The sequence below is a fragment of the Mesoplodon bidens genome (assembly GCF_964165515.1).
Source record: "Mesoplodon bidens genome assembly, chromosome: 8".
Taxonomy (NCBI): Eukaryota; Metazoa; Chordata; class Mammalia; order Artiodactyla; family Ziphiidae; genus Mesoplodon; species Mesoplodon bidens.
The window spans coordinates 70,667,406-70,692,816 of record NC_138165.1 but is presented as its reverse complement, the minus strand read 5'-3'; the positions used below and the strand labels follow the sequence as shown (position 1 = coordinate 70,692,816).

Below are 25,411 nucleotides of genomic sequence, written 5' to 3'. Positions count from 1 at the left end.
AGCACTTATTTCCCATTCAACAAACATTACCAACCAAGTGACCCTTGCTACCTTTTATTGCTGCACTAATCCTTCTTAAACACAGACTTTCACATGTTCAAAAACCTCTAGGAGCCTCCTATCTGCCACTGTATCAAGTCTAAACTCCATTACCTAATTTCTAAGGAACATCATAGTATGTAATAAGTAGATATAATTTTTCAAAACTTTCTTTTAAGAATTGATTGCTGAATTTCACTAATCTCTTTCAGACAGAAATAGGACTTAAGGTCAGCTAGATGGTGAGTGTAGCTGCTCAGGGTTTCCTCAAATTCAAACTCATCAACAGTGCTTTCTTTTATTACCTTTGCTTTCCTCTTGCATAAATTCTCAATGCCCTTAGCATTTGTGTCACACTCTATTACTTAGTTACATGCCATCTTGTACAGGACAGGTTACCATGATACAGCTCCTCATGGATCCCATAAGGTTGTGCAACAAAGCAAATTACAACACAACATGAAACTATTCACTAATGAATTGATCGCTTATAAATATAAATTCCAAAGATGTATTCCAAATCCATACAAATGATTACTTCTGACAAAAGGTGAAAGGGAATGGAATGAAAATGGTGATTGATAGGGCCTTCAGCTTTATCTGTAATAGTCTTTTGAAAGAAAAATATATTCATGCTGAGGTAGATTTTCTCCAAAGATGGCTACAGCAATCTCTGCCATGCTGTTCACCCTTTATCATGGGACTTTGCTGCTCCTCCCCTAAAGACATGAAGTCTATTTCTTGTCCCTTTGAAACCGACTGACCTGCTTAGCCCAACAGAATGTGATGAAAGTGACAAGGGGACAGAGTTCCAGAGCCTAACCTTAAGAGATCCTGCAGCTTTTGCTTCCACTGCTTGGGAACCCTGAGGTACCAGGTAAAGAAGTGTGACTCCCCTACTAGAGAGATCAGAGTGAGAGTCCCTGGAGGCTTAAAGATGGAGGACAGGATTCTAGTCATCCCAGCTAAGGAGCCAGACATGTGATTGAGACCATCTCAGATTCCTATATGAACATTCCGAAAAGAGATGACCCATTCCACCTAAGCCCTGCTTAGCCAATCCCAGAATCATGAGTAGATAAAATTCATGACTGTTGTTTTCAGCCACTGAATTTCAGACTGGTTTGTTACACAGCAATAGACAACTGTTAAGTTACTTGTGTTATTCACAATTAATTTTAAAAAATAAATAAGCCACATGCGAACCTTTCTTCCTGTTTAACAACTAGCCTCTCTCCTTTTCCCACCTCATTCCGTGTCTTTAATGTCTCTATTCATCTAACTGATTATACAATACCCAACAATGCAATGCAAACTCAGTGCAAATCAATGCAAAATCAGGGTAAAGTGATTATAGTGTGAAATTGCAAATCTTTCAAAATATGTTAAGAAATCATGAAGTTGATGAAGGTAATGTTAGAGAAGCCCTTGAATCGTGGGCAACTCTTCTGGGAAATGAGAATCTGCAGCTGGAATACTTAACATTTGAAGAAGAAAATATCCACACAGATGATGGCACAATAAGTGCCTCAAAAGGGAATGATTAGAATGTCAAAATATAAGAGAGGCTCTTGGAAAACTGATGAAGCCCTCAAATATTTTTGTAATAATGACCCTCTTTATGATTTCCCCACAGAAGTCAAATGTAAAATGGATATTGTGTCATGATACCATATAATTTTGTTAGAAAATTATGCTTCTCAGAATTAACACTTGATTCATCCTTTGTTCTAATGTTTAACACATCACCGACCAACTAAATTTTGTTAAATGTAAGGTAAATCCATTTTAATAATTTTCTTACATTTTTAAAAGATATTGTCTCAACCAAATATTTTTACTTTTTTTCTCCCTATTTTGAAAAGATTCACTTTAAGTGGGTTTGGGGGGTACCAATTATCTAAGGAAAATTGGGGGCCTCTGTAAAATCTTTGATTCATCTCCCTAACCAGCAGGCATATGCACTGAGGGCAGGGTCTTAGATCACACTTTATTAGTAGCCTCTAGATAGTTCATCAAATATAGAACCAAACAGATAGTGGGGACTCACAAATTCAATAAATGTGACAACGAATGACCTCCTGATTGGCTCACATGTACATTTTGCCGTTGAAGGATGGCACTTTTTCCGTTATCAACCCTGACCCAAAATGAGCTGGTATTTGTTCTTCTTAAAATTGTACATTGAAGGCCTATTACAAACTTCCTGCTGAAAGCACGTTCAAAGGCTGGATATGTTTAAAACCAATTCAAGCATGTAAAGTCGTTTTAGGAAATAAGCCCCAGGTCCCAAGGGCTCAGCTGAGGAGGGCCACATTTTAGAACAGGTGTGCCACTTCACTGAGCAGGAATTTGGAAATGTCAAACATTAGAAGCACTTCAGAAACTCCAGCTCAACCTGCCGGAGAGTCACACTTCTGGGCACGTGTCAATAAATGCCTTGCAGAGATGGGCATTTGAGAAAATCTCTCAGCCCTGATTCAAAATTAGTTAAAACAGATCAGCATGGTAAGTTCTTAAAGAAACCATACTTTTTTGGGGGGGGCTTTTCCTATGTCAATTTTACTTCTCAAAAGAAATTCTATTTTTAAAGTGATCATTCAGAAAATTTCCATCTATTACATGATAACTGTAACAGCATCGCATGTCTTAACATCCCTGAATTTCAATCTCTTTCATCTTATCTTGCATCACCAATTGCAAGAGTAAGAACTGGGCTGTTTTCCTTGTCATTATGTTACTTCTATCCCTTTGGAAATTAAAAAGTAACACTACAAACTTGACTGCAAGTACCCTTTAAACTTGGCCCCTTCCGTTAGGACACCAGGCGCTCTGCAGCCCATCAGTCTGTTCTAGGGCAAAGGCAAACAATACTTTCCGTTACAATAACTTGTATCCAGGAAAAAAAAAACAAAACAAACAGGCACTCTGTAGCATACGCAGCATAGCAGCCAGAGAAAAGTTTACTAGCTTTAGCCAATTGGAGGCTGTGGAGCTGGGCCAAATTAGCGTGTTCTTCTCCGCCTCTAGATGAAGTCATGAGTGAAATATGACATTGAACTTATTTTTAAAAGGGAAGAGGCACAGGATAGAAAAGCTAAACTGCAGGAAAGTGACCTGTGCCGAAGAGTACGCGGTTAGGAAGCGTGTGCATGCCTCTAAACCCTGAGTGGTTCTCAGTTCTGTATCCTTCGCCTCCCACTGGGTGGAGTAGGTCTTTTAAGAGCAGCTGGAATGCAGCTCCCCTGATCAGTGTAGCCAGTTGTTGCCCGTCTGAACCTCTGCCAGTCCTAGAGAGCGGTGCTCTGAGCTCGAACCAGAGGGCCACGCTCTGCACCCCTGTCCACCGTCCTTCTCGCCGGAGCCAGAAAGAACGTTCCCACCTGTCCAGCTATGGGGGAGGACGCTGCGCAAGCCGAGAAGTTCCAGCACCCGGGTCCTGACATGCAGCAGGAGAAGCCGGGCAGCTCCAGCCCGGTGCCCTCCTCCACACCGAGCCCCAGCCTGAACCCGGGGAGCACGGAGGAGGCCATCCGGGACAACTCGCAGGTGAACGCCGTCACAGTGCTCACGCTCCTGGACAAGCTGGTGAACATGCTGGACGCCGTGCAGGAGAACCAGCACAAGATGGAGCAGCGGCAGATAAGCCTGGAGGGCTCCGTGAAGGGCATCCAGAACGACCTCACCAAGCTCTCCAAGTACCAGGCCTCCACCAGCAACACGGTGAGCAAGCTGCTGGAGAAGTCCCGCAAGGTCAGCGCCCACACGCGCGCCGTCAAGGAGCGCCTGGAGAGGCAGTGCGCGCAAGTGAAGCGGCTAGAGAACAACCACGCCCAGCTCCTCAGGCGCAACCATTTCAAGGTGCTCATCTTCCAGGTCAGTGCCCCTACTCTCCGCCCACCCAGCTGGGACTCCACATCCATGATCTCAGTCGCCTGGCTCTCACAGCCATTTTTACATCTGTCCTGCCTGTCAGGGACCGACCACACACACACACACACACACACACACACACACACACGCGCAGCCCTGTCCCCGCTGCCTTCAGCAGGTGCATGTGAAATCTACAATCTACACACAGGGCTGGGAATTCCCCAGGTCACTGCAGCCTAAACCCAAGGCAGGTGCCTCAGGAGATAGCAGGTCGGGGTCATTTGTCAGGAGCACCTCCATACAGGTTGGAAAGGTGAGCAGGTGCAGGCACACTAGTCAAATTCACTTGTCTCTTTGCATTGTGAACGTGGGGCTCTGACTGCAGCTGTTAGCTGGACAGGGCAAATTAATTCACTGGCTGTTTATTAACTCTTTGTGGAAATGAGGTGATCATGTGAGTTTTCTGTTTTGTTTTTTAATCAAGTCAAATTAATAACTTTTTAAAGCCTCCCTCGGTCCAAAGGTCACCAATGTTTTGGGGACTAACCAAGTATTGAAGATTGATTCCATTAGAGATGAACTAGCTTTCTACTTTTGAGACTCTTTTGGCTACAGCAATCTTGTTGAGCTTTTTTCTAGCAAATGCACTGAAACTACAGAGCATTACTCTACAAACACACTAGATGTGCTTCTCGTTGCTCAGAGAGACCACAACTGTAAAGTAAAACAAAAGCAGTGTTATCAGTTACAAAGGCTAGCCTAGGATATTTTCTCCTTCAAATGGCTGCCTTGGAATGAAAAGGCCACTTAATTTTTGTAATGCATCAATGATGCAGTTAATGTAGCAAGAGGCTCTTTGGAACAGGGAGATTGTGTGGGACTGTTGTTCCCCCACGAGGTGGGCGTTTGTGAATCCAAGGGCAGCCCTGCCTAACGCTGGAAGCCCTTCCGCCCAGTGGAGCCCGGCCAGCACAGAGCCCAGGAAGCAATTGCCATCCCTGCCCCAGGGCTGTCTCATTGTGACCACGTGAATAGGAGAGGATTTCAGAGCCACGGAGGGGAGAGGCTATAACCAAATGTTTGATTGTGAAAGGCACACAAGAAGAGCCTTCATCTCCCCAAAGAGATTTAGAAACTGGAACTTAAACCGAGGGAGCCTTCTTTTTCTAAATGAATCTGCTCTGCCAATTTAGAACCTAAGCCTCCTTCTCCATAAAAGGAAAGACTCATCTCGCTGCTTTCTTGTCCCCCCACATTGCACTTAATGTTGTAAAGCTTCAGGCAGCTGATGTCCTTCTATACCTTGCAGTCTGTTGCAGACCGGAAATTTTTTAGCTTTTAATGCAAATGGAATAGCTTTTCATGAACCAGATGAACTGAAAAGAGATATGGTAACTGCGCCTTTCTTAAGCCATATAAAATCCTAACTTTATTAGCCTAAAAGATATTATAAATCTCAACTCTCAAGGCATTTCTAGATTAAACACTGATCTCCAAACAAAACCAAACATATACAGACCTGTTTAAATCTGAGTCATCAAAGGAAATTTCCCTCCTTCCAGTATGAATCAAGAGAGATTCTCTCTTGTCCTATCCCTCAGTTAAGGAGGAAAAACAAAAAATTATTCATGTAGTAGAGGAAAATCACAGTAGGTCGGGATCAGTTTTTGTTTTGTTTTGCCACGGAGGATGTTCTGTACGTGTTGGGGAGAGGGATGGAAAAGATACGTGACTAAAAATTTCAAGAGAACTGTAAATCTGACATTTAAAAAAACAACTGTTGGGAACTTAAAGACACGGGCTGCTGCTGAAGCCCTGTCATGGTCTCCTGTTTTGTCACATTGGATTGACAGGTGTGAAATTACAGCCAGAAACGGTAGGAATTCTCCATATAGTGAGGACAAGGTGAAACAGGGGCTCAAGACCAAGGTAGAAGCTAAGAGAATCCAAAGCAATGTGTTCAGGCTCCATTCAGGGCCTCTTAGCAAGCAGCCCCCAAGGACTTTTTTGAAAGAGCAGTTTAGGAGACAAAGAATTAGAGGGGCAAGGAACTGGACCTTTCTTAAGTCATGTAATGTAAGATCTTTTATTAGCCTAAAGGATATCAGAAATATCAACTCTCAAGGCATTGCAAGATGACTATTCTGAAAAAACAAATACAAATGAAGTCCCTCAGTGGAAAAGTTGCTCTTTCTCTTGATCCTTCTTAAAGTAGGGGTTTCTAGGGTAGTAAATTATTACATCCATTATAATTATTATATTATATCCATTATGCCGATGGATATAATAATAACTTGTGTTAGAGAGTAGTCCAGTATAGGGGTTGAGAAAAGATAAATTTTGTCATACAGACACTGGTTCAAATCCTAGTTTCACCACTTGCCAGTTATGTGATCTTGTGCACCTTGTGTAGCTTTTCCAAGCTTTTGTTTCCTCATCTGTACATCTTATTAATATTTGAAAGAGCAAAAGTATTTTGAGCTTTTAATAAGCCCTGCATACTCTGCTAAGTATCTTTCTGTAGTTTATCTCAACTGCACCAATTTACAGAGGAGGATGCTGAGATTCAGAGATACTTATATCTTGTCTGAAACTATTTAGTTAGGCAGTGGTGAGGCTGGGATTTCAACTCATATTTAATTGACTCCAAAGTGTGTGCTCTTAAACATTAGTGCTTCTTCCCTCATATCTCTCTCATAGGGTGAGGAATAAATGGGATAACATATTTTAAGTGGTTAGCGACTGTCATGGTGTAAGCTCAAAGAACTGAAGCTCTTCCTGGGTGGATGTGCAATGCATTTGCATGGAGAGGAGGCTATACTTGTGCTTGGTTAGAAATATGGCTTTTTAGTAAAAACTGATCTCACCCTACCCAGCATCTTCAAACAGCTATGCTTTTGCTTTTTTAGTTGGGATTTATTAAAAGCTAAACACACACACACACACACACACACACACACACACACACTCCCAACTCCCTGCCATACATTGTATGACAACTACCGAGTTGAAATCAATATTACATCACCACCAGAGCAAAAGAAAGCAAAGCCCTTTAAAAGCACAGGACTCTGCCCAAAGGGCCTACTCTAAATAGACCCTTCTAGTAGCAGCACAGTCTTCACAGTGGGGCACAGGGTAGATGTTTTCTAGACCTGCAGAGTGAGGAGGGTGGATAATGTACCAGGTGCCACTTCAGGTCTCTAAGTTGTTTGTCACTTTCAGTCTACTTGACCCCTATGCTAGACTTTCCCTTACTAAATCCACTGTTTTGCTAGTTTAAGACAAAAAGAATTAACGTAAAAATAGGAGAGTGAAGAAAGAAAATCTGTCACCTGACTGGATCATATTCAGTCCTACAGTGTTTAGAAGATTATGTTTCCAGTTTGTAAAGTCCTGTTGTGTTCTCCAAAATCTGCAGGGGCTTTTTGGTTGGTTGGTTGGTTGGTTGATCTACTAGATGCTAGTAACACTAGATACACATGAACATTTTTTTTTAATTCTGAAATCTGTCCTTAATTTGTCCTGTTTAAAATATGACATTTATTTATTTAAGTCTGTGCTAAACTTACAACATTGTTGTAGCTGTTAAGCCTCTCATGTCTGAGCAATTACTTCAAATTATAACCAGTAGAATCTAAAACTGGAGAAAATTCATCTCCTTCTGAGCAATAAAATAAATTGTAAAATCCTTGTTAAACTTAGCAGCTTCCCTTTTTATATTTTTTTTAAATAATGGCTTAAGATCAATGTTTGAATTCAAAATACTGTAACAGGAGCCAGTATAAATGAAATAAGACTCAGAGAGGTTGCTGATCAAAAAGAAAATGCTAAAGACTAATAAGACTAATTCTTTGCCTGTAAGTGCATATGTATCTTTTACTAAAAATAAAATTTGTACAAAGATCAGTGAATTTACAGTTAAGAGGAAGTTTTCTCTGTTGATTGAAGAGACTAGAATTTCACAGGTAACTGGCACTGAGGGTGTGATGCCCACTTAAGGCCTCTTGAAGTTCTAGTAATGATTACTTGACAAAGCAGTTTGGGAATGATTTCAAATCCAGGGAACAAAATGAGAGTACTCATGGACAGTTTACACTTTCATCCACATGAAATTGTGAAATTGGGTGAAAAGAGTAAAAGTTAGATGTTTACTGTGGCTACATTCATGGAGAATCAAGCCTATAAATGTGTTCAAATATTCATCATTTGGGTTCCTTTGATGAGAACAGAATTTTAGAAAGGTGCTAAAAGTATAACATCTTCAGACTATTTTTAAATTAATTTTTTTAAAGACTGTATTTATCCAAAGCCACTGCTCTGAAAATCGCTAAATTAGTACAGACTTAGAAGAAATGGGCATATAAATAACCAAAGTCACCTTTATATGACAGCTCGCAATGTTTGTATCACATTGATTAATATTCCCATAATGGGATACTGGTTTTGATGTGCTACTTATCTGGTGCCCTTTAGTTTATGAGATAAACAAAATACTAGTTCTTATTGTTATTATTTACACTTATTGAATGTCAGCACTGCCTCAGGCACTTTAAATGAATAACTGATTATTATCGGTATTTCTTCAAAAGAATCATTAGTTCTCTCACATATTAAAAAACGAGACTCTATCTCAGATGCAGCCCTTCCAGGTAAATGTTGCCCCTTCTGTTGTTTTGTAATCCATATCTGTTTTAATTGAACAAATGAAAAGCATTCTCCAATGTAACTCAGGTCCTATAGTTTTGATTCTTGCATGAAACAAAGCATGTCTGGCATTTGTACACTGTGAGATCACTTTTGCAATCTGTTAGGCTAGTTTTCGTAGGATTTAGGTTAATATCACAGAATCAAGTATTTTAGAGCTGGAAAGCACCTCAACAATCATTTAGGTTAACCTCATTTTATATCAAATGAGCAGAGGCCCTGAGAAACAAAGTGACTAGCAAGGTTTCATTTTATTAATAATAGAAATTATAGAGTTGAACTATGAAATGAGTGAAAACAAACACTATAATCCCACTACGGCAAAGTTCATGTTTACTGGGTTTTCTACAATAGCTTTTAAACAATTCAGTGTGGTTTGTTTTTTGTTTTGTTTTGTGTTTTTTGTGTGTGTGCAACGAAGAACACCTAAGCAGTGTGATCTTAAAAAAGAACTGAACCCTCTATAACACTGAAAAATAATGAAACTTTTAAATCCTCGAGAATGGGAAAGACTGCTCAGGGATTATAACTAATACATTTTATTCTTATGACTTGCTGATTCCACCAACAGCTGCCTTAGGGGTACATTTCTAATCAATGGTTTTATCCACTTGGCAATCTATACCTCAGAAACACAAACTGGAGAAAACCATCCATGTGTAAAAGAGACCTAAAAATCAGAATGTCAGGTGAGCACAGTTCCAGTTTCATAACTAGTATTTAGAGATTATTGGACAAAACATTCCATGGACACAAATTTATGGTCCTCATATCCCTCTAGGATGCCACCACATCCCTGTGGGAATGTAACAGCCTTTGTTATTTTCTTCTAACAACGGGGATGATAAGTTAGTGACAGGAGAACAAACTGCCTGTTCAAGCTTTTAAATGACTTACTTTTCTAATGCTAGTCATAGAGTCTCCTTCTCTTTTAAAGTGTGTGTATCTATCTATGTGCAAAGAAGATTTGCTTCCATGAGCACCAAACCAAGAAGTACCCAGCATATTGGCCAGTTTCTCTGTGTTGATATCTGCACATAAGACTTGAGACTGTTAGTTCACAAGAATCAGTATAAACAGCAAACAAGCGAAAGTGCAAGGAAAAAAATGCCACTTTTTCAAGAGTTCTTTCCATTCCTTTTCTCTCTTATGATGCAAGCATATCATTCATATATGTTAGAAGTGTACTGATTAATTCTCCCTTCCTTTTTTTTTTTTTTTTTTTTTTTTTGCGGTACGCAGGCCTCTCACTGCTGTGGCCTCTCCCGTTGCGGAGCACAGGCTCCGGATGCGCAGGCTCAGCAGCCATGGCTCATGGGCCCAGCCGCTCCACGGCATGTGGGATCTTCCTGGACCGGGGCACGAACCCGTGTCCCCTGCATCGGCAGGCGGACTCTCAACCACTGCGCCACCAGGGAAGCCCTCCTTTCCTTTTAAAAAACCCCTAGGGGTCCTTGTGAAAGGTCAGAACCAGGAGCAGCTGCATCAGTGGGGCTACGTACCTTTTCGAAAATAAATCTGGAGGAAGTGGCATGGACATACATACACTACCAAATGTAAAATAGATAGCTAGTGGGAAGCAGCTGCGTAGCACAGGGAGATCAGCTCGGTGATTTGTGACCACCTAGAGGGGTGGGATAGGGAGGGTGGGAGGGAGGGAGACGCAAGAGGGAAGAGATACGGGGATATATGTATATGTATAGCTGATTCACTTTGTTATAAAGCAGAAACTAACACACCATTGTAAAGCAATTATACGCCAATAAAGATGTTAAAAAAAACTTTTAAAAATAAAAAAATAACTCTATAGGGCAAATAGTCAGCTGCAGCTGGGGGCCTCTCCTGGGTAGAACTATCCAAGGAAGCAATGCAACTCACAAGGGATTCTTAATGCCATGTTAAGGAGTTACAAACCCCAAGTGGATATATGGGTAACTAGCATAGTTAAGTAGTGACAGAATTGAGGATGTATATTTGATCCTCCCCCTTGAAAGAGCCATCAGTCTTAGAATCTGTAAGAGAAAGCAGATCAAAAACATTACAACAGGAGGCTGAAGGCAGGAGTATCACCTCACCTGTAGGCAGGTGAAATATCAAGTGTTTCCATAAGGTATGTGTAATTGGCCTGAAGGAGGACACATGAGCAGGTAAGACTGGACACCTGGGGGACAGTGCAGTTACAGAGGAGCCACTGTCTGAAGTTCAAGTTGAATTTCCACCACTATAATCGTTCCTTTATAGTCAAATGCCATGTATACATTTTACTAAAGAATAGAGATTTTGAAGAGTGTCAGCATTTTTCTGCTTCTAAACAAACATTATGGAAATGTAAGTCCCACATGTACTTGGACATTCACAAATTTCTATGTGAAGGGAAAGGGCTTGCTTACCTTCAGGGGAGAACTATAAGAAGTCACAAAATAAACACTGTCCAGTAGACATAACCCAAAATACTGCTTGATTAATAAAAATGACAGCAGAAGCATAGCAGTTGGCCAAAAAGGCATATCTCACTTGCTTCCAGTTGTATTAAGACACATCCAACTCATTCTGGATTATGTCTGTTCCTGCTGGGTTTATTTTCATAGTTGGCATCAAAGAGTTCCTATATAAATTTCCCCGACATTGTCTGAAAGAGCTCAATTGGGTTTCCCACCATCTCTTGACTGCCCTCATGTATGCAGTTTGATCTACCAACAGATCACTTCTGATTCACCTGATAATGCACTTTTCCCAAACCTGTCCTCAAAGGACACATGGTGAGAGAGACAAGAGTCTAACACTCAACAGTAACTGTGCTTTTTTAACAATAAAATTTACACTGCATTAAAAATGCAATATTATTGGTTTAATTCTTTTAGAAGTACAGTTAATATGGACATCTTTTGTTGAGGTTGAAGAAAGGGAAGTTATCAGGGTAATCAACAGTAATCAAAGGTAAACCTCTGATTAACCTGAGATTATACTACACAAAATGCACCTCTCCTCTAGTAACCAAAGCTTATTTTTAATTTTCCACCTGACTTTCTGCCTTCTTTACTGAGGACATTTTTTTGGCGGTACGCAGGCCTCTCACTGTTGTGGCCTCTCCCATTGCAGAGCACAGGCTCCGGATGCGCAGGCTCAGTGGCCATGGCTCACGGGCCCAGCCACTCCGCGGCATGTGGGATCTTCCCGGACCGGGGCACGAACCCGTGTCCTCTGCATTGGCAGGCGGACTCTCAACCACTGAACCACCAGGGAAGCCCTTTACTGAGGACTTTTAATAACGTTTTACGTTTTACGTTTCTTCCTTTCCTGCAAGCAACTCCTGTCAAACCTTCCCAACCCTCTTGTCAAACCCCAGAAGTAATTTTGCTTCTGGACTAAGCATCAGAGCCGTAGCTATTTCTGCAGTCTGCCCCTCTTTTAGTAATGCTCATCCACTGAGAATAAAATCCTTCCTTAAAAATGGAAACTGCTGAGCCCCTTAGGCCTGGTTCTCCTCTTTTCCCAGTGGCAGCAGCAGTCAGCAAATGTCCTTCTAGACACAGAGCTAAGTCCATTCTTTTGCAGTGCCCGACACAGGGGCAGTCTCCACTCTAGCCCCCCTCAGGGCTGTCTTAGAAAGCCTCCTCACTCAACATGCACTCATTCAACAAATAACTGCTGAGCTGTCGGGGACTACCCTAGGCGCGGGACTTAACGGTGAACAGGAGACAGAAGTTCCCACCCTCACAGGGAATACACGCCGACGAAAAGGAGGCAAGTCAAGACTTGAAGCGCGGCAGAGTTGCCCTCTGTAAAGGTCCATGTCATAAGTTATTCGTGGGAATCCCGTGCAAATTTCAAGTTTTTACTTTATCTTTTATACTGTGTTTCTGACATTCTGTGATATTCAAAATGGGAGTAAGCTTTGGGAAACGGAATTTGGGATTTCTTAACTCTACCAAGGATTCTATTTAACCAGACGTGCTGCTTTTTACTCTACCCAAGACTTTGTTTCTAACCAATTTATGGAACTCATACTCTGTTATGAGTATGTGTGTGTAAGGGGGGGACATGGGGCTGTATCTTTTCAGAGAGTATTGTAATTATACTATTTGGTGATTAATGAGGAGAGGGATTTTTAAGTTTCTCTATATTAAAACATTGTTCACTTAGTCTTTGTAGTGAGAAGTTGAAAGTATACAGGTATACCCTTAGAACATATTTTTGATCACTACCGCAATTTTACTGACTTTTCAGTCAATCAAAATTGCAAAATAAGAAGGGAAGTTCTTACCCATTAACATAAACTTTGCATGAAGTTTAGCTCCCAAATAGACTTTTTGTTTGTTTGTTTTGTTTTTGAGCTTTTATTTATTTATTTAATTTATTATTATTTTTTTTAACACATAGACTTTTAAATTCACCAAATCCAGTTATTTTTCAAACTGAAAGTTTACTCGGCAGTCCACAATATAATCAGGTAACATTGAGGCTCTGCTTGAAGCCCGGCTGGCAGTGGGCTCTGGAGCCTGGCCCACCTTGGCATTCTTGCAGAACTCCTAATACCCTTGGGAGTGCAGTTTGAAAGCTGCTAATCTGGGTCAAATCCTCTTGTTCACATTTGGAAGACACTGAGACCCAAGGAGATTAAGCTATTTGCTGAAGGCCTCAGAGCCATTGAGCAGTACAGAAAGAACTGAGACTCAGGCCTCCTGTCACATGTTCTTTCCACTGTGCCATTTCTTCCGATGAAGATGTGAAGGCACTTTGCTAGCTGGCTCTCATTTCCCTGTATTTAAAGAAAAATATAAAAATCAAAGGGGGGCTTCCCTGGTGGCACAGTGGTTGAGAGTCCGCCTGCCGATGCAGGGGACACGGGTTTGTGCCCCGGTCTGGGAAGATCCCACATGCCGCGGAGCGGCTGGGCCTGTGAGCCATGGCCGCTGAGCCTGTGCTCCGCAACGGGAGAGGCCACAGCAGTGAGAGGCCTGCGTAACAAAAAAAAAAAAAAAAAAAAAAAAATCAAAGGGATTCCTATGCTGTGTGACCCAAGTCTATCTGAGTTCAAATCTCCCTGCTTCGCTACACTGGAGAACCATCCCCCTTGCACTCTCTGGAGGCAAGTTTTCAGGCTCTGCTCCCTGAGGCAGAGGGAGAGGCAGATCATTGTACACCCAGAAACTGGAGAAAGAGGTGTGCTGGGAATAAGAGGAGGGTGCACAGATTCCTGAGTTTGCCTCTTCACTCTTCACCCTAGGTGGAGGCTGAAGTACTCCTGCCCAAGGAAGCCCTATTTAACAGAGAGGCTTGATAAGCTATGCCTGGCAGCATGATTCCCCCTTACTACTCCAGAAATGGCTGTAGTATACCATCTCTCCTTATAATGCCCACAAAGGACATTCTAAACACAAGGCTTCGTGAGTGGGTCCCCAGTAAGGCTGGCCCTTGCTTCTCTTACTCCAAAATTAGGTCATTAGAAAAATTAGTGTGCATTTTTAAACAGATACCAAGGTTGACCATGCCTTTACTTTCGACTTCTACTTGGGGAGGGAACCTGATAGAGGCTTTACCTGGTGCCTGACACTTAAGGAAAAGATGGGGCAGGGGAGAGAACTAGGAAGTCCTCATCTTTTGTCTTCTAACTTGACCTCCAGGCTCTTCTGCAGTGGGATTTTGGCAGGAATAGAGCCTGAGCGTATGAGAGAGAGGCCCTCTGGGTTCACAGTAACTTACTTTAGCTCCCTTATCTAGGCAGCTTCCTTGTCTTGTCTGACCCACAGCCCACTTCCCTCCCTGCCTGTCACTGATAGAGCCCTTGCCAGATGCCCTCATAATATTCCCAAGAGGCAGCCGTTGGCCTTATCCAGCCTAAGCGGAATGACTTGATCAGTTTAGAATTAACTTTTCATATTCTAGAAAACCAAAGCCACAGACCTTTGGTTTCTGTCATGCCAAAAAACACATACCCAGAAATTACAGCAGTTCAGGACTATTTGTGAAATGTGTTATTAATGTGAAATTTACATTGTCCATCTTTTCAGGAAGAAAATGAGATCCCTGCCAGTGTGTTTGTGAAAGAGCCAGCTTCCAGCCTAGCAGAAGGGAAGGAAGAGGAGCATGCTGATGAAAACAAGTCCCTGGAGGAAACTCTGCACACAGTGGACCTCTCGTCCGATGATGAATTGCCCCATGACAAGGAGGCTCTGGAAGACAGTGCAGAGGAAAAGATGGAAGAAAGCCGGGCAGAGAAAATAAAAAGATCCAGTCTCCGGAAAGTGGATAGCCTCAAGAAAGCATTTTCTCGCCAGAACATCGAGAAAAAGATGAACAAGCTGGGGACAAAGATCGTATCTGCAGAGAGGAGAGAGAAGATTAAGAAATCTCTCACTTCCAATCACCAGAAAACATCCTCAGGGAAAAGCTCCCCCTTCAAGGTCTCTCCCCTCACTTTCAGTCGGAAGAAAGTCCGAGAGGGAGAAAGCCCTGCAGAAAATGAGACCAAGTCAGAAGACATGCCTAGCAGTGAGGTGCCCAATGACCACGAGGAGAGCTCATTTGCGGAGCGTCTTTCCGAAGCATCCCTCACCAGCGTACTGGTGGAAGGGAAGAGCACGGAGGGGGATGCTGGGAGGGCGGCCTCAAGAGGGAGTGACTCGGCCATGGACAGCAACATCGACTTGACTATTGTGGAAGATGAAGAAGAAGAGTCGGTGGTCTTGGAACAAGCACAGCAGGTGTGCTATGATGGAGGCTACGTGCTAACCTCCCACGAGGCAGAGCGCTCAGATGAGGAGCCGGTGCAGCCAGCTGTGCTCCAGGTGGACCAGACCGCCTAAAGGCACAGCGCTCTGTGCCCAGCCTGTGCTTTCAGTTAAGTGGGTAACCAGAGCCTAGAAACAAACTCCTGTACATCTCCAGCACGCCCCACTCACACCGTGTTACTGTCCAGGTAGTCATCATTTACTACACAGTAGGCGCACACACGTGCCCGAGATTTACTATGAAGGCAACCTGTCAGGGTCTACACTTCTAATTTACTCTTAGGTTCCATTTCTGTAGTTCTCCAAGACTGCCCAGAAGAAGAAATGGAGCAGTCAAAAAACACTGATCAATTTGGCTAAGTCAGATACATCAGAGGCTACATAAGATACTAATCATGAAATGTGATTAATTTTTTGTCATTCCAGAAGCTTGCTGAATAAGCGTACCACTAATATATTGAATTTCCATAGAATTCTGTGAATCTATATTCTTTAAGTGTGTGATATATAATATACATATGTATTTAAGCTAAAGAGATAACTACTTTATGTTTCAAGAAGAAAACACTTTTCTTAAAAGGTAAAAGAGAAAGTTGGCTATTTACTTAGTAGAAAACATTGTTAATTGAAAGACTATAATGTTCAGCTAACGAAGTAAGATATGTAGAAAAGTTGGGACTATTAGAAAAAGAAAACTAAGGAGAAGTTGGAAAATAAAAGAAACAGGAAACAAAGAATGGCAAAGAGAATGAAGACAGAGAAAAAAGCATGTGCTCAAAAGTAAAATATTTACAATATTAGTTCAAGTATTTACTCATATAACAATGCTGAAGAAATTCATTTATCCTAGAATCATGTTATATCTTCACAATATTTTTATTTTCTAATGTTTTCAAATAGTCTAAAAAAAACATTTTACTGTGTTAAAGCTGCATTTTTTTCTTAATAAAAGACATTACAAATATTTCCCTAAGGAAGTTCAAAAGGATGTCTCTTTAACATTGGAATGAACATAAATCTTCAAAATTAATTAATACATACTGCCTTTTGTAGGAAGTTGTATCATACTATTCTTTAATGTTTTCCAAATTTGAAATAATCCTTACACTTCAAATGATGTAATGTAGGTTTGTAACATGTTAGAATCAACAGGTCTGGGAAGGGAAAGAATCAAGTTTTCCTTTTTTGTACATAACGGTAATTTCATTCCAGGTCATATTTTATTTATATATTAATTTCACAGAATATTAATATGTTTCTCAACTTCTTAAAGCATGCTAGTGTTTATGTGTATGTGCACATTTACTCAGACAGGGTAATTTTTACTATTGCTAACATTATACTAAAATATTGCTTTATTTTTAATTACAGAATGGTAATGTTTTGAGAAAACTATTACAGTTTAAAGACAGTTGTACCAGAGAGCAAATGCCCTACCTTTAGTATGTACCACTCATTATAAGTAACCTTACAAATACAGCTAATCTAAAACAGTATTAACAAACTATGCTTTGCCTTATAAAAGGGATAGGATTAACAAATGTATTGATGGCATAACTGATACAGCTGTGTCCTTATTTTGCAATAATGTACCCCAAATATTAGATTGTTGAACTAACAATGGCTGTGTTAAAGAAGAGTAAATAAACCTAAAACTAAAAAGTACATAACAATGTCAGTTTCTTGGCAGAAAACTTTAAAAAAAGCAGAAAGAATTGATTATTAAACTCTCCTCCAAATGTAGCCATAATGTTGATTTTTTATTTTTGATTTCCCCTATTAACTTGGCTTTCTTTTTTCCTCAATCTCATTTAGAAATCCAAGTCTCATTCTTCAAGTTTAACTTTCTTGACATCACCTTGCCAGCTCTGGAGAGCATCTGAATTTACTGTAGCAGCTTGATGAATCTGATAGTTCCATCCACATTTTTATTATTTTGTACCAGACCTTATAATACCTTAAATAGCCCTGAAAACATGAATGTATTGAACTGTATGTTCAGTTTATTCACACAGATACACCTTTGTCTTCTACAGTGCCATCCAGTTGGTAGAAGACTAAATTTCACTCAGGGCCCTGAACATGCCTGTTTAACCTTTACAAAGTTGCTGTTACTTTTTTGCAGTCAAGGAGTTGGGCCATCCAGAGCTAATGCAAGGCTTACATTTCCTTTTCAAAAATGCTTATGTTATTTGTTCCTAGAAACTATCTGCGTGTCAGGCATCTTTTTAGATTTGACGGACAGACATTTATTCTCTGTTCCTCATTTGAAACATTAAAATCCTAACCAGTGGAACAAAGAATTAAGCCAGCTAATTGTTGGAAAACACATACTGTAGGGATTAGAGAGAGCAGCAGTTGTGGAAATGAAAACGAGTTATTCTGTTTATTGTTGAATTATTTGTATACTGGCAAGGCTACAAAGTCCCCAAATTAGTTATGTCTTCTTCATACCCACACAGTAACCCATTCTTAACTTTATGTGCCTGGAGCTCAAGAACTGGATTAGTTTTCCCCCAAAGATTATACATTAATAAGCACTGAGATCATTATCTTAGAAATATAATTCAGGAACAAGAAGGGTCTATTACACAGATCACAGATCTCACAGAAATAGAGCAGCGATGTCATTTTTCTGTGAGATTTTATTTTTAAAATATATAGACATATGTATTTCAACAGGAATATTTTCTTCTTTCCCCTTCTACTTATGAATCTAGTACATGGTTGAATTTCTTTTTATACATGAAAATAAAAGACCCACACTAAGGCCAGTTCTGCACAAAATAAATATTTTTTTCTTACATTTATTGTAAGATGAAAGCCCAAAATGTTTCTGCTTTTAGCAATGCTCATGCAGAAGAACAAGGTTTGAACCTCCTGCGTTTCAGTTCACTATCAGGAAACTAGAAGCTCTGACATAGCCAAGCCACTAGTGTAAGTAAAGGTTATAATGAAAGTCATTTCCTACATTAAGACACTAATGCCCAAACCCAGTTAATTCTTCCTCAAAAGTTTGTTTACTGCCCTACGGCCCAAGTCTAAGTGATTTTATGTTGGAGATTAGGAGTATGAGGAATTGAGGTAAGGGTGGCAATCATTATTAACAGTTCCATAGCAACCACAAGTCTTTTCCTAAGACTGCAAGACTGTGACACTGCAAAACAAGTTTCAGATAAAACTGGCACTGAACCTTTGTATTCTGCTTGATCTGGGTGTTGAAATAGACACTTCTGAAGCCAGGACCTCATTCCTAAAGGGAACAGGCAGTAACTCACATTATAAAGATACATTCTTCTTTTTTTTTTTTTTTTTTTTTTTTTTTTTTGTGGTACGCGGGCCTCTCACTGTTGTGGCCTCTCCCACTGAGGAGCACAGGCTCCGGACGCACAGGCTCAGTGGCCATGGCTCACAGGCCCAGCCGCTCCACAGCATGTGGGATCCTCCCGGACCGGGGCATGAACCCATGTCCCCTGCATCGGCAGGCGGACTCTCAACCGCTGCGCCACCAGGGAAGACCCCTTCTTATTTTTGTTTTAACCATTGCATTATCCTGTAGTATTTGAAACTCTAAAATTATCTTTAACTCTCCACACAAACTGCCCCAATTACGAAACTACACCTTTAGCAAGACAGCTTGATATTCATACTCTTAAAGACTTTCCACTGTAAAACCAATTCAGTAAATATTTACTGAGCAATACAACCATCTGTCCTTCCCACTTGGAAATTCGTAGTGCCCAAAGCAGGAAGACACAAGCATGGGGGAGAGAGAACAACATTTCTGATATCTTACTTTATGCCAGGCTGGGCACGCCAACGGTCAGGAGTACTGTGTACCTACCACATGCTAGACACAAACATTATCTCGTTTAATCCAATGAATCCTATTAGAAAGGTACTGTTTTTACACCTGAGACTTTTGATGAGGGGAGCGAGGGAACTCCAGAGTTCTTAACCACTCTAAGTTCTCACTCATCATGTTACAATTTAACTATTTTTCCCTTGAAGGTCACAGAGTTAAAAGACTTGTCCAAGTTCACGTAACTATTGAGTGTCAGGGTCAGTGCTCAACCCCACTCTGAAATCCATGCTACTGCCAAAACAGGACTCCTAATTGTATCACCCAACTGTGCTTCACTATGAATCACTTTATAAGCTCCCTGATGGCATGGTATTAACTTCATTTTATCGCACCGTATATAGCATCACATAGAGCTGCACTTTGCAAATGATTTTAATGATTGTCATACTAATGCTAAGAAAAAACAGCTCACGATTCTTGGGGAGCCACAGAGAGACTATTATTCGGGTCTGCTGAGGCCACAGAGGGGCTTCTCAGCTCCTTGGCATTGTCCATTGTCAGTGGCTGCAGGGTTCACTGTGGGGCACGGTTTAATAAGCACAAGCTGTCAACAGAGATAGATACTAGAATCAGCTAATTCAAAGATGGCACAAGAAGTCTGCCTCAAACTCTCCAAGTTAAAGGAGTCAGATTCCTGTGTCATGCTAGAGAAGCTGCTTTATCCTGCCTGGATACATCCTCTCATAGGCTGAAAATACGAGCAAATGGCAAATCAGCATGGGATGGGAGACGTGTGGGTGTTTGGGAAGTAAGGTGAACCGTGACGATATGGAGACCTGGCCTTTGAAGATGATTCCTGCAAAATCGTCCAGCTGTCTTCTCAAGGTAAAAGAGGAGCGACATCAAGCCAATGCTGGTGCCTCCATTTCTGTAGGCAAGCAATCAAAGAAAACCCTCCAGGCCAGCCCTCGTTCATCAGGATGTATGCTGCAGTCAGTGGCTTCTTCCAAGGGCTCAGGCAGTGGTCACAAACTCAAATGCCTGAAGGGCTCACATAGAAGTAACATGGTTCGAGATGGTGGCAGCGATTGTGGCAGGGCAGTTACAAGTGGGCCGTGGCCTCTCTTATGGGACACCTTCATCCTTCACCAGCCTGAAGGTGGCACAGTTGCTAATTCCCAGAAAGCGACGGTACATTCTAGGAGCCACTCTGAATTGTGGTAAACTGGCATCTACCACCCAACTCCATTTGCCATGTGAGAAGTCAGGCCCAAAGCTTCACCTTCTTCTAAGAAGAGCCAAAATTCAGATTTCTTTTCTACATGAAAATCTCCTGGCTTTTAATTTCTGGCAACTAGCTCAAATCATTTTCATCACTGTTTGAGCCAACTGGAACTGTCTGCTGGCATGTAGCCTCGGCACAGGCTATCAGTTTCTGACCCCTGGTCTGTAAGTGAACACTCTTGGGTTTTCCTTCCCCACCTGGAGGCACAGACATGGGAATAGAAAGCTACTAACAGGATTGGATTTGCCTTGAGCAAAAGCAGAAAATTTTTCTTAGGGAAATAGAAAATGCAAAAATACCCTTGCCAGAACTTGTAAGAAATTTTCTCTTGCCACTTACTGCATTTGTGAAAAGATTCCTGTTAATGCTGCATAGTCAGTGCACTGAGGAGACAGTCACCAATCACACTGAAAGGTGGTTATATGTTCTCTAATGGGATAGAACCACTTCCTGTTATTAGCAGCACTACCTACCTGTGGGTTACCTGCAGAGCCCCTGGTTGCCAATGGGACTGGTATTTTGTTGGCGTAAACTGAGCATATAATGTGACTATTCCATTTCTATGTTCCAGTAGAAAAGTACCTACTCCTATCAATAACCTGGAGGTCCTACAGATGACAAAAAGCAAGTCTGCACCCTGCTCTGCTGTATTTCATAGCGAAATGGCCAGCGACACTCCCGTTCTTCAACTCCTTATATTGTTAGTAATGAGGTACTAAAGCAAAAGAACACAGCTCAATTTTCTGGATGCTAAATGGAGACTTCAGAGCTCAGAGCTGGGGGAAAAAAAACTGATACCGATTTAGCACAAGGGGCAAGATGTCCTTTGTTAAGGAGAAACTTTATGCTTGCAACCACTTTAAGCTCTGTGGAAGCACATGGATTAGCTGTGTTCTCCAAGGTCCAGTGCAGGTCAATTGTATCCAGAACCCCAATGACATGCAGAGAAAGGCAGTGTATTCTGAGGAATGTGCCCTTATTTGAAACATCAAATGTCCTAGGAACTTTAAATCAATAATTTTCAATTCCTACATAACAAAAGCAAGCCCCCACACCTTCCCTCTCAGGATGGATGGAGAAAAGGAATATCTTAGCTTATGGGACTGCCCCAAAAATTAACCAGAGAAAGGGAGACTGATGTACCTTAGGTGTAATTCCATTATCTCTTTAGTTCTCTCTCTTTTTTCTTTCTACTATCACTCTTTTTATTGTCAGAGACCAAAAGATATTTTCCAACTACCTTATAGCTAGACTTTTCAGAGATTAAACAAAATTAGTTAGGCCTGAATTATCCAATAACTGCAGGGTGTTTTTGTCTGCTAGAAACATTTCCCCAATAAAGGTATCCATTTTATGAACATTTATTGGGCATCTATATGTGCCAGGCCCTGTGCTTGGTCTGTGGATAGGACTGACAAGAGAAGAGTCTTTGCCATCTAGGAACTTTCTACCTACTGAGCAAGGGGAAAGCGCTGGGAGCCCCCTACAGAAAGAATAGAATTTACAGAAGCAAAGCAAGAGGGAACAAATAATCTGCAAGAAAAATAAATCTTCAGCCTCAAGGAAACTGTTATTTGAGAAATAGTCACACAAGATAGTTAATGGAGATCCTGTAGCTCTGCTGTGTAACATACCATAAATTTCCAGAATGGAGATAGAAGGAATCTAAACAGTACAAAGTACAGTTGTGTGGATGTAAAGAATACACAAGAGTAGAGATTTCTCTGTTCTGAAGTGTGAAACAAAATGGTGGAAGGGAGACTCTGAGTGGAAGAAAACCTATAGTCTTTAGAAACGCAACACTGACAGCAAGCACATTCATTTGTTTTAATTCGCAAGTAAGTATTGAGCACATACTGTATACCAAGACTTGTGAAGGTACTGGGTTCACTGGTTCACTGCAAACCAAAAAGACATACCCTTCCCTCCTGCAATCCCAATGTGCCCTGGAATAAACTGCGTGTTTAGTCACTCGCTTGGCAAAAGTTTTCAAATTCATTTTGTTTTGGGACTTTGGTTTGTTTGTTGAATTTTAGGGAATTTTTCTCTCATGGAAACACATCGCTGCTTTCTGTTATATAGTATCTTTGCTAGGATGAGACAGGAATGAGTAATTAAAAATACACAATAGAGGACTTCCGGGTAAGATGGCAGAAGAGTAAGACGCGGAGATCACCTTCCTCCCCACGGATACACCAGAAATACAGCTACACGTGGAACAACTCCTACAGAACACCTACTGAACGCTGGCAGAAGACCCCAGACCTCCCAAAAGGCAAGAAACTCCCCACATACCTGGGTAGGGCAAAGCGGAGAGATCCCCACACAGAGGATCGGCGCCGAGCGGCACTCACCAGCCCGAGAGGCTTGTCTGCTCGCCCGCCGGGGCGCGCAGCGCTGGAAGCTGAGGCTCGGGCTTCGGTCAGAGTGCAGGGAGAGGACTGGGGCTGGCGGCAAGAACTCAGCCTGAAGGGGGCTAATGTGCCACAGCTAGCCGGCAGGGAGTCCGGGAAAACTCTGGAGCTGCCGAAGAGGCAAGAGACTTTTTCTTCCCTCTTGGTTTCCTGGTGCGCGAGGAGAGGGGATTAAGAGCGCTGCTTAAAGGGGCTCCACAGACGGGCGCGAGTCGCGACTGAAAGCGCGGAGCCCAGTGACGGGCGTGGGACGCTGGGGCTACTGCTGCCGCCGCCAAGAAGCCTGTGCTGTGTGCGAGCGCAGGTCACTGCCCACACCGCCCTTCCGGGAGCCTGTGCAGCCCGCCACTGCCGGGGTCCCGGGATCCAGGGGCGGCTTCCCTGGGAGAACGCACGGCGCGCCTCGGGCTGGTGCAACGTCACGCCGACCTCTGCCGCTGCAGGCTCGCCCCGCACTCCATGCCCCTCCCTCCCGCCCGGCCTGAGTGAGCCAGAGTCCCCGAAGAGGCTGCTCCTTTAACCCTGTCCTGTCTGAGCGAAGAACAGACGCCCTCCAGCGACCTACACGCAGAGGCGGGGCCAGATCCAAAGCTGAGACCCAGGAGCTGTGAGAACAAAGAAGAGAAAGGGAAACCTCTCCCAGCAGCCTCAGAAGCAGCGGATTAAAGCTCCACAATCAACTTGATGTACCCTGCATCTGTGGAATACATGAATAAACAACACATCATCCCAAATTGAGGAGCCCGGAGTCAGTGCTGTGCCTCTGAGGTGGGAGAGCCAACTTCAGGACACTGGTCCACAAGAGACCTCCCAGCTCCACATAATATCAAACGGCGAAAATCTTCCAGAGATCTCGACCTCAACACCAGCACCCAGCTTCACTCAACGACCAGCAAGCTACAGTGCTGGACACCCTATGCCAAACAACTAGCAAGACAGGAACACAACGCCACCCATTAGCAGAGAGGTGGCCTAAAATCATAAAAAGTCTGCAGACACCCCAAAACACACCACCAGACGTGGACCTGCCCACCAGAAAGACAAGATCCAGCCTCATCCACCAGAACACAGGCACTAGTCCCCTCCACCAGGAAGCCTACACAACCCACTAAACCAACCTTAGCCACTGGGGACAGACACCAAAAACAACGGGAACTACGAACCTGCAGCCTGCAAAAAGGAGACCCCAAACATAGTAACATAAGCAAAATGAGAAGACAGAAAAACACACAGCAGGAGAAGGAGCAAGATAAAAACCCACCAGATCTAACAAATGAAGAGGTAATAGGCAGTCTATCTGAAAAAGAATTCAGAATAATGATGGTAAAGATGATCCAAGATTCTATTTCCCAGATCCAAAATCTTGGAAATAGAATAGACAAAATGCAAGAAACAGTTAACAAGGACCTAGAAGAACTAAAGATGAATCAAGCATCGATTAAAAACACAATACATGAAATAAAAAATACTCTAGATGGGATCAATAGCAGAATAACTGAGGCAGAAGAACGGATAAGTGAGGTGGAAGATAAAATAGTGGAAATAACTGCTGCAGAGCAAAATAAAGAAAAAAGAATGAAAAGAACAGAGGACAGTCTCAGAGACCTCTGGGACAACATTAAACGCACCAACATTCGAATTATAGGGGTTCCAGAAGAAGAAGAGAAAAAGAAAGGGACTGAGAAAATATTTGAAGAGATTATAGTTGAAAACTTCCCTAATATGGGAAAGGAAATAGTTAATCAAGTCCAGGAGGCACAGAGAGTCCCATACAGAATAAATCCAAGGAGAAATACGCCAAGACACATAGTAATCAAACTGTCAAAAATTAAACACAAAGAAATCATATTAAAAGCAGCAAGGCAAAAACAACAAACAACACACAAGGGAATCCCCATCAGGATAACAGCTGATCTCTCAGCAGAAACTCTACAAGCCAGAAGGGAGTGGAAGGACATAATTAAAGTGATGAAAGAGAAAAACCTGCAACCAAGATTACTCTACCCAGCAAGGATCTCATTCAGATTTGATGGAGAAATTAAAACGTTTACAGACAAGCAAAAGCTGAGAGAGTTCAGCACCACCAAACCAGCTTTACAACAAATGCTAAAGGAACTTCTCTAGGCATGAAACACAACAGAAGGAAAAGACCTACAATAACGAACCGAAAACAATTAAGAAAATGGGAATAGGAACATACATATCAATAATTACCTTAAATGTAAATGGACGAAATGCTCCCACCAAAAGATACAGATTGGCTGAATGGATACAAAAACAAGACCCATATATATGCTGTCTACAAGAGACCCACTTCAGACCTAGAGACACATACAGACTGAAAGTAAGGGGATGGAAAAAGATATTCCATGCAAATGGAAATCAAAAGAAAGCTGGAGTAGCAATTCTCATATCAGACAAAATAGACTTTAAAATAAAGACTACTAGAAGAGACAAAGAAGGACACTACATAATGATCAAGGGATCAATCCAAGAAGAAGATATAACAATTGTAAATATTTATGCACCAAACATAGGAGCACCTCAATACATAAGG

At 41.9% G+C, this 25,411-nt stretch overlaps 1 protein-coding gene across 1 annotated transcript; it reads left to right on the top strand.

Annotated features, from left to right (window-relative positions):
- Positions 1–3,125: 3,125 nt before the first annotated feature.
- On the top strand, positions 3,126–17,093 carry CAVIN2 (caveolae associated protein 2). The gene is made up of 2 exons (XM_081243162.1): positions 3,126–3,915; positions 14,631–17,093. The coding sequence occupies exons 1-2, from the start codon at positions 3,433–3,435 to the stop codon at positions 15,423–15,425; spliced, it is 1,278 nt and encodes a 425-aa protein (XP_081099288.1). The 5' UTR covers positions 3,126–3,432; the 3' UTR covers positions 15,426–17,093.
- The last annotated feature ends 8,318 nt before the right edge of the window (positions 17,094–25,411 follow it).

What these genes read in the sequence shown, in the direction of transcription:
- CAVIN2 (XM_081243162.1), top strand. Translation starts at nt 3,433, where the DNA reads ATGGGGGAGGACGCTGCGCAAGCCGAGAAGTTCCAGCACCCGGGTCCT. An exon ending in TCAAGGTGCTCATCTTCCAG is followed by an intron (nt 3,916 to 14,630) that starts GTCAGTGCCCCT and finishes CCATCTTTTCAG; the next exon opens with GAAGAAAATGAGATCCCTGC.